This window comes from Pundamilia nyererei, unplaced genomic scaffold (assembly GCF_000239375.1).
Source record: "Pundamilia nyererei isolate P.nyererei 1_Seehausen unplaced genomic scaffold, PunNye1.0 scaffold00001, whole genome shotgun sequence".
Lineage (NCBI taxonomy): Eukaryota > Metazoa > Chordata > Actinopteri > Cichliformes > Cichlidae > Pundamilia > Pundamilia nyererei.
The window spans coordinates 2203980-2213525 of record NW_005187402.1 but is presented as its reverse complement, the minus strand read 5'-3'; the positions used below and the strand labels follow the sequence as shown (position 1 = coordinate 2213525).

Here is a 9546-nt window from a genome sequence, read left to right as displayed (position 1 = left end):
ACACACACACACACACACACACACACACACACACACACACACAATTGCTGAATGTAATCTACTGTTATCCTGTGTTGTTTTACTTCCGTAGTATATGACATCACAGTAATGTCCTCTGGGATGATCCACCCCGCCCTCCTTTTGTCATTTTCCATGTTGCATAATTCTGTCTGTAGCAGCAGCATCACTAACAATTATAATAATAATTGTGGTTTGTGCTCTGTCTCAGTTCTATGAAGGCTATGGACAAACCGAGTGCACTGCAGGTTGCACAGTGACCATGCCTGGAGACTGCACTGCAGGTAGCACATAACAAAGCTGCAGAACTTAACCAACCTTACTTAACCTACTTTAACCAACTATGTAAAAGTATAAAATGATTACTGATCTGAAGATGACCTCAAACGGACTTCATCTCAACAGGTCATGTTGGAGCGCCTCTGCCCTGTAACATAGTTAAACTGGTGGATGCACCCGAGATGAACTACCTGGCTGAAAATGGAGAGGGAGAGGTAAAACTGAAAAGCTGACATCAGCACATATAGCTTACTTAATGTCCATAGTTGTTTCAGTCATTCACACTAGTCACGTGTGCGTATGTGTTCCAGGTGTGCGTGAAGGGCGCCAACGTATTCCAAGGCTATCTAAATGACCCAGAGAGAACAGCAGAGACCATCGATGCAGATGGGTGGGTCCACACGGGAGACATTGGGAAATGGCTTCCGGTGGGTTCTTCATCTGTTCATTACATTAAGCTCAATACATATGTGGTCTGTGGCCACACCTGGATTCAGTGCGTGCGCGTGTTTGTTTACAGAATGGCACCCTGAAGATCGTGGACAGAAAGAAGCACATCTTTAAGCTGGCACAGGGCGAGTACATTGCTCCTGAGAAGATAGAGAACATCTACATGAGGAGTGATGCGGTGGCGCAGGTATTTGTGCATGGAGACAGTCTGCAGGTAGGTCCTCTCTTTAAAACTGCAAGTTTCTCTAGAACAAAGTCCACTTTGAATGAGATACATTTACATGTTGTTTGCCTCCAGGCGTGTCTGGTAGCAGTGGTGGTTCCTGACCCCGACTTCCTGTCTGACTGGACCAGGAGGACGCTGGGATTGCAGGGCAGCTACCTGGAACTATGTGGCAGAGCGGTAATGGATTCAGAAAGCTTGCACAAAAGTCTTGAGCCATCCCTTATTTCTTTATATTTTTTCTGCAGGTGAAATAGGTGGAGCGATTTATAGAAATATGTGCAAATATAAGCGGTTTATAAGGCAAAATCTGATGGCTAAGTGTTATGTGTACACACAACACTGGTTCGTCTGTTGTTTAGGTTTCTCTATGGTTGAATGACTCATAGGCCAGTGTTCAGCAGCTTAACAATGTTAATATTGAGTAATATATTGAGAATTTTTTCATTCTTCTGTATTTAGGAAGTTAAAGCAGCCATCTTGGAAGACATGCTGAGGCTGGGCAAGGCAGGAGGCCTCAAGTCCTTTGAGCAGGTACAGCACTCAGTCATAGTTGAAGTATTTCTGTATACTTTGAATTGTTTTTCCATCAAATATTAGAAGTAATATTATTATTGTCACTAACACCACCTGGCCACATGTCTGTTCTTTAGGTAAAAGCCATCTGCATTCACACCGAGCTGTTCTCCATCGAAAACGACCTGCTCACTCCAACAATGAAGGCCAAGAGGAACGAACTGCGCCAGTACTTCAGATCCCAGATCGACGAGTTATACGCTGGGATCAAAATGTAGAAGGACAAGTGGAGAGCGGGAGGGAAGAATAGGCGGCAGCTCTTCTAATGGTGCTTTAGATTCAATTAAAAGGGGAAAGAATAACTGAGGTACAAGCTGAAGCACACAACAGAAAGCAAATGAATGAGACCCTCGAGGCCATCATCACAGGCCTGTACTACAAAGCAGGTTATCTTTTTATTACCTGGCTTAATTAAAAGTAACAGCTACTTCCACACACACAATGGTGCTTATCAAATCAGTAATGTGATTTTATGGACATAGACGAAGACAAGGACACTACAGTACAAATCCTGAGGACTCGCTTTAGTTCTCACGGCCAAACAACACGATTGTCATGCTCAACAGAACACAAAAATAATTTGACTACAGGATCTGTGGTACGCAAGACAGGAAGTCAATTTTAACTGTTGATGGAATTGATTAGTCTTTGATATTTAAATATTAATGATGATGATGATGCTGATAAGGTGCTGAGTCTGAAGAAGCTGTTTTGTGTTTGTACTTCAACGTTGTCACATCACAAATCTCAGGCCAGCAAAAAGCAAACACACATTGTGCACTTTTGTTTTGCATCATTCTCACACAGAATGGTTCACTGGCATTGATGAGACAGTTTGATGTCATGATTTTGTTTTAGTGTTGAAATTTTTAACAGCAAGATTGTTTCACTTGGTTCCTTCATTGTCTGCATGAATTAATTTAGTTGCAGTCAGGACTTGTCTAGGGGGATCAGCAGATGAAACAATTCAATGTTAGCTTACTGTACACAGGGAAGTCACTCAGGAACATACGGAGCAGACACAGAGGGAAAGCCTTGTTAATGTTTAATTACTTTATAGTGGGTTCAGGAAGGGAAGAGATTTGGTGAATGAATCGGTTTTTTTAATAATGCATTATTTAGATAACAAGGAAAAATAACATTAATTTGTATTATAATTGTTTTTAATGTCACATTTTGTAAAATATTTGATTAAAAAAATCGGTGTAATGTTTGTACATTGCTTCACTAATGCACAAACTTTAAAGATTCTCATTTCTTCTTGTTATATTTAATCAGTCGCATTTGTTTTTGTATTGACATCAGTCACTGATTTGTGTCCCAGATTTCGTTGCTTTCGAAGGTTCGAAAAAAGTTCTTTATGGTCTTTTTCGCATTCCGTAGAAATAAGGACTGTTCAAATCCGCTGTGGGGTTGGCTTTTTATTTTATTTTATTCTCACTGTAAACATTCTTTCGAATATAGTGAATTCAAAGCAACTTAAGGCAAAGTTAAAGTTGAGTCTCGAATGCAGTTATTTTATCTCTATAACCCCCACTTGCACATTTTTATTGTATTATTTTACACCCCTGTGTGACTGGAATGGTACAGTCCGGAACTTGAACTATTTTGCGGGAGCAGCGGGAAGCTGTTTGAGCTCCTCCGACCGACGAACAGCTTATATAACGTACTAAACCTACAGTTGTTCGTAATGAGGTGAGAACTTTCCGTTTTGATTTCTAACATTTCAACACTACAAGAAATATTTCTTTATACATACCGGAACACCTTGTTTGCTAAAAGAAACTTCGTTGACCTGCTGCTGTTAGCATGATGTCAGTGAGGGAAGTTATACTGTCGAGTAACGAAAAGAGAAACACACTTGTGTTATAGAGTGTGACAACTAGTGGTATGTATCTGTTCCGTGATGGCGGTCACAGCTTCAAAAGTGCTTCGTTTGGAGCCATTCACAGAGCCAGAGCCTGCTTTATATGTACAGCCAGTTCTCAGTATTTGTATGGCCGCCCTCTTCTTTCTGATGTTGATCACCATCTCTCTGAGCTTGCTCACATTCAATAAAAACAAACAAACAACGATGTAGCAGATAAGCTCTTATTTCTTTTAATCTACATTCGGCACAAGAGCCGGCCTCTTAATAAGAAGCACATTTTGCCACTGGCCCAATGTTTTTATTTCACATGTGGGTGTAACGTAGCCCGTGGAAGGTTTAAAATATATCAGCTGACTGTGGCATGAAATAGGAAACCCTGATGAGTATTTACACGATGTGAGCCACTTATCGAGTGATGGTTTGTCTTGAATGGTTGGGTGGTGTGTCACTGTAAAGTGTGGGACAGCCTATCTACTCTATTAACATAAGTGACAGTCCTCTGCTAAAGGAGGTAATCATGAAGCACTTTCCTTTTAGTATTTTAAGAATATAACCGGCTCTCGTTATCGATATAGCCTCACCTGGGTCTATCCAGGTAAGAATTCCACCACAGCCTTGCGTTCTTTAACCAGGCTGGTAAGTGAACAAACCCAGCATCCAGAGCCAGTTAATAACATATGGCCTTTTGCTTATGCAGTGCCAAAAAGCGACGGGGAACCAGAGTGTCGGCAGCGCCTCCAGTGGAGAGCGAAGTAAGTTCATCCATGACTGGTTCAGTGTGATCAGATCGATTGGTCCTTCTTTTGTTTGCTGCATCGTTGAGGAAAAACACGTAAAAATAGTTGTTGTGGGGCAACTTTTTAAAGCACCTAATTATACTTTTATTCCACTTTGTTTTGCTCAAATTTAGAAAGCGTCAGCTTTTGATCAAATGGATTCCACCAACCTGTCCTCTATAGACAAAGCTAGCTTCCTCGCAGGGTTACAGATAAATTATGGTAAGACTATTGAATCTGAGTACCTTTGTCATGTGTTGTTATACATTTTCTGCTCCTAATGAACTTTGGCTGACCACATGATGCTTGTGTTGCCCAGGCAACCCTCTGCACAGTACCGCCATGGAAGAAGATTTAAATGTGCCTGAAGAAGAACAGAACAGACCAGAAAACCCAGGAAAGGCCACCGGCGGACAGCGTGGATCTGCTGTAAAGAGGAATGTGGCAGAGGAAGGTCGAGAGAATAGGAAGGAAGAAAAGAAGGTAGAGAGGGGCAGAAGAAGTGCTGGTGAGAAGGGCCAAACCAGGTAAGGTATAGTTAATGTGCACTTACTAGTTTATTGTGACGTGAGTGCTGACTTTTTTTTTTTTTTTAAACCTCCTGTATGCACCGGTTAGCCCTGAGAAGAAAGCCACTGCAGATGAACAAGCAGAGCCACATGTGGAGGTACATAAATCTGTCCCAGAGAAGGACAGTCAGCCTGCTCCTAAAGCCATACAGAAGCGTTTAATTGGGAAGAAGCCTGCCAAGAGGAGAAGTGCAAGGTGAGGCCCTGTACAAAGAGTGTGATGACATACAAACCCCTCAAAGCTCTAGAAGCTCCTTTCTACTTACCCAAATATTTATGACTGTGAGTACAGAAGCTGCCCCCCCACTCTGGAAGAACTTAAACAAACAACTTGAACTTGACTGTCTGAGTAATGATGCTGAAGTGACTGACTTTTATGTTATATCCCTACTGGTTTATTTATCTGTGTGTGTGTCTGTCCGTGTCCCACTAGGCCTGTGAATAATCAGCAAAGGAAGGAGGACAAGAAGAGAAAAAGTGAGTCTGCTAGTGGAAGATCCAGTGACAGTCAGTCACAGGTGAGGAGCTCTTGTGTGGTCATAAAGCCTTTCAAATAAAAATAGAGTTGAGATGTCAGATGTGCTGAAAATAATGATTTGTTCCAGAGCTCTGGCCCCGCCCCACAGAAGAGCAGGCGAGTGCTTTCATCTGATGAGGAGGATGTGGATGTAGACTCCAGCTGGGTATGGACTAGCATTAGCACAGAGCTTTGAGCAACAGTGGCAAATATGGGCTATATTCTAACTTTGCATCTTTTTCTTCATGTCATTTCCTCAGAATCCAAGTCCAAAGAAGGCCGTGAGGGGAAGCTTGGGAAGAATGAAAAAGTCTTTGTACGAGAAATCCAAAGCTAGGAAGTCTTCATCAGGTAAGAGCAAAGAGAACTAGTTACTGTCTGTTATCACTTTTACAATGCATAACGTCTGATTAGACTTCATTTCTGTTGCTGCGTTTGGATGTAAGGGTCAGAATTTGGTACACACAGCATGAAAGCATGACCTGCCTGGTATTGATGGTTCAGGCTGCTTGTGCCGGTGTAATAGTGTGGATATTTTCTTGGCTCACCTTGGGTTTCAATATTATCAACTTTATTTAAAAGCAAATACATACCTGAGTATTGGTGCTGACAATGTGAATCCATTTATGACCACAGTGTACCCATTTCTGATAGCTGCCTCCAGCACGATAACACGTCATGTCATAAAGCTCAAATCGCGACAAACTGGTTTCTTGAACATGTTGTCATATCACTGTGGAGCAAATCTCTGTGGAATATTTCCATCACATTCCTGATTGTAGAAATTGCAACATTGTAGAAAACAACAGAGGGTCCAACCCAACACTATGCAGGTGTACCTAATGAAATGTCCAATGAGTGTATTTGTAATCAGTATCTGTGGCAGTGTTTCACAAAACATGCAGTTGGCATGAAGGTGGGAGGCTGTTGTAGTCAACACTGTCGCCTTACTGCAAAGGTTCTGATCACATGTTGTTGTGGGGTTTTTTGTTGTTGTTGTTTTTTTGTAACTAACACAACAAACATTTGTTTCTGAACTGTATCAACTGTTGGTGTGATGGACCAAGCAGCCAATTACACCATTTTACCCCCCAAAAAGACAAATTTAAAAATAAAATTAGTGGATTCATAAAGAAGCTCAACTAAGCATAACTACTCAAAAAGTGACTTCCAGAAACTTAAATGAGTAAACTGAGCACAAAGACACAGGAGGGTAACAGTGGTTTGGCCAAACCATTTACTCACAGAGGGAAACAAACACAAAATAACATAACTGCACCTGGCCACACCTTTTGCCCAGACAGGAAGCAGCCAGTATAACCACACAATGCTACTATGTGCTCATAATATCATTGTTAGGATAAAGTAGAGACATTAATGAATTATATTGCTAAAATAACTGGAATCCAAACTAAGGAGGTGAATGTATGGATTGATTTTGCCCATGTGTGGCTGATGCAGTCACAGTTGGCTTTCATCAGAAAGAACCGAAACAGACTCTAACCACATCACTGGGAAAAGTATCTCAGTGAGCCTGGCCCTGTGCTTTATTTAATATTACTGTAATTTAATTGTAATTGACATTTTTCCTTAAAAAATTATTGCTCAGAGTGATTAAATAATGGAGATGATTCCCCTCGAAGGCAGTGGATCCGGAGAACCAGAACAGGCCAGCACAGGCGAGCAGAGGAGGAAGAAACGAGGCCAACACAGAGGGACAGAGTTGGAGGTGCTGCTGGATTCCTTCCTTGACTTCTGTGAGCAGTACAGGTAAATTTCCAAAATTCAACGCTCATTCACCGTGACCGTCTCTGTAGCCTGTAATCTAGGCTTTAAGTACACATTACAGTCATTTTTATTAACGCCTTTGCATTGACAGCAGCTGTGTTTCACACAGATATCTATCACAGATAAATATTGAAGCAATGATGTTCACTTTAGAAAAGCTCAAAGGCTGAGTCAGGATGCAAGAAAACTGCAAGCATGCTGGTAGAGGTAATCATTCAGGTTGCCAGTAGCATTACTTTGTTCTGCTTGCTTTCAGGGAGTCTGTGGGGTCTAAAGCTGTCAGACACACCATTGATCGTTTCTCCAGCAATGTCAAAGACCAGCTCACAGAAAAGGTCAGACTTTCCTGATTCTGGTCATGATGTCAAACAGAGGTTGTCAAGGACAACACAGCTTTACTCTGTGTTGTTTTGAAGGATGCTACAAGCTGGATTAAACCAACAGTGTAATACCAGTAACTCATACATTGTGTAGCCATATTAGAGTGTAAAGCACTATAGAAGGACATGATTACAGTGACAATTGTAATGCTAAGTATTTTGTTGGTTACTGACATTAAACATCATGAAATGCTGGGAGGTCCCTACAAGGCCTTTTTCATCTAACGACATAATAAGTAGTCGATCCTACTTCAAACTCTAGATGTCACGAATGGACTTATGATATAACTTGGATTTGTTTTCTCCATGAATTGAGTCTAATAGACAGCAGCATTTTGTTGATCAGCCATCATTAAATCAAACACTGTATTTGTCTCTTTCAGATCACTTCACTTAAAGAGCTCAAGTTTTTAAAAAGAGAAAACAACAAGGTAATTATGACGTCTGGTCAGCATTACTAATGTAAGCATGGTAAAATACTAAATTGTGACCCTAGTAGCATGTTAGTACGCCACCTCTGATCAAGGATCCCAAACACGCATCGGGACTGGTTGGAATGGATCGATCAGGCTACCAAACACACTCAGTCAAGCTGCAGTTTGTTAATGGACATTGAATTAAATATTATTGTGTGTGTATATTTGTGTTCTTTTGACCCTTTGTGGATTGGAGGAAATCCTAAATGGATTCAAACAAAGTCTTGTTTTTTGATTTGTTTGGTTTTTAAGTCATTAAAGATTTGTGCTGCACAATCATTGCACTGGAAAAAGTTCAAAGAACTCATTAAAGTCCTAAACTTCCCATCACGATGAATTTACATAAGCATCTAACCACACCACCTCCCTGCTAGTTAATGATTCTCAACTTTGACTCATTCAAAACGGTCAAAATCAGATCAATAGGCTCATTTTGACGTTTCTGTGTGTCCTTGAACTTCTAGTCTGCACGACAATAATCCACTTTATACTCTTGGAAGATAAGACGAGAACTTTAGTCATTTAATCGTTCCATATCGCCTCCTTACCTTCCGTATGAGCTGGCAGAATGTGTTAGACATGAACATACTGTTACTGTGATTTTATGTCAGAGTACTGATGCCTATGTTTAGCTCAAAGTCAGCGTCCATACTTTGCACTGAAGGGTAACAGAGCAGCTTGTATTTCTGTAGGTTGGGTAAAGTGCTTGTTTCCATTGTTCTGTGTTAGGTGGGCTCTTTGATCCGTAAAAACACGCAGAGACTGTTTGATGCCAAGCATGAGATGATGAGGTGAGCAGCAGCTCACACACATGATTTACAAACAGCCTGTTATAACTTTTATGTCTTTATAGAGTCATTTATGTGAAAGAACTAGGTCTTGGAGAATGTAAAAGTTTACATTCTTTTCCTTTCACTGACTGCTGACCTCGTGTGATTGTTCTAACAGAGCAGAGAGGCAGGCATGGTTGCTGGAGAAGGAGAAAGCTGAACTTCAGCAGCGGTTAGCTGACCTGAGACGAAGCCAGGCCTTCCTCCATGACATCAGAGAGCTCAACCGACAGTACCTGGACTACAGACAAAAACACCCCAATGAGAAAGAGACGGTAGAGATGCACAACAACAATAAATACCCAAATACTGTATTGTGTATTTCAATGATGAGCTGAATTCTGGTTCCTTTTTCCAGTACGGGGCCTCCAGCTTACCAGCTCTGCTCTTGGAGACGAAGCACATTAAAACAGCAGAGAGAAAAGAGACTTAAAATGAGTCTGGGAAATGACACAAATGCAGAACGTTTAAAGCTCCCAGAGACTGCACAATATGAGATGAGAGGCTGGAAGCAGCTTGACGGTTTGGATTGTAATGTATGGTGTAGATAAGGCTTTGTATATAACACTGTCCTGTTCATTTAGATCATAAATGTAAACTGGATGATTACTAGAAGAATGTGACATGTTTTATAGATTAATAATATGAATACATTCATATTGTATTTAATAAATTCAAATAATGGAACCAGAGTTTGTGTGCGTGTGTAGTTCAGTTACTTTCTTTATTTAACAAAAGGAAAGAAATTCCGGAAGCAGTCTGAACTGCTACTGGGATTTCCGCGGAGCTTCTGA

The 9546-nt window shown here is 41.0% G+C and overlaps 2 protein-coding genes across 4 annotated transcripts in view; both read left to right on the top strand.

The window, feature by feature from the left end:
- The window catches only part of LOC102199587 (long-chain-fatty-acid--CoA ligase 1-like), a 17095-nt gene extending 14426 nt beyond the window's left edge, over positions 1-2669 (top strand). For all 3 annotated transcript variants that reach the window (XM_005719406.1, XM_005719407.1, XM_013912379.1), the window contains 7 exons: positions 230-302; positions 424-512; positions 609-725; positions 818-961; positions 1046-1150; positions 1433-1504; positions 1624-2669. In XM_005719406.1, the coding sequence (XP_005719463.1) occupies positions 230-302; positions 424-512; positions 609-725; positions 818-961; positions 1046-1150; positions 1433-1504; positions 1624-1764 (741 nt within the window). In that variant the 3' untranslated portion in view covers positions 1765-2669. The remainder of the gene's footprint in view (positions 1-229; positions 303-423; positions 513-608; positions 726-817; positions 962-1045; positions 1151-1432; positions 1505-1623) is intronic.
- A 264-nt stretch (positions 2670-2933) lies between these two features.
- Positions 2934-9444, top strand: cenpu (centromere protein U). Its single transcript, XM_005719405.2, has 14 exons — positions 2934-3241; positions 4114-4168; positions 4327-4414; positions 4512-4719; positions 4811-4957; positions 5195-5279; positions 5367-5444; positions 5539-5629; positions 6922-7048; positions 7323-7401; positions 7830-7877; positions 8652-8713; positions 8871-9027; positions 9111-9444. The coding sequence occupies exons 1-14, from the start codon at positions 3237-3239 to the stop codon at positions 9183-9185; spliced, it is 1305 nt and encodes a 434-aa protein (XP_005719462.1). The 5' UTR covers positions 2934-3236; the 3' UTR covers positions 9186-9444.
- The last annotated feature ends 102 nt before the right edge of the window (positions 9445-9546 follow it).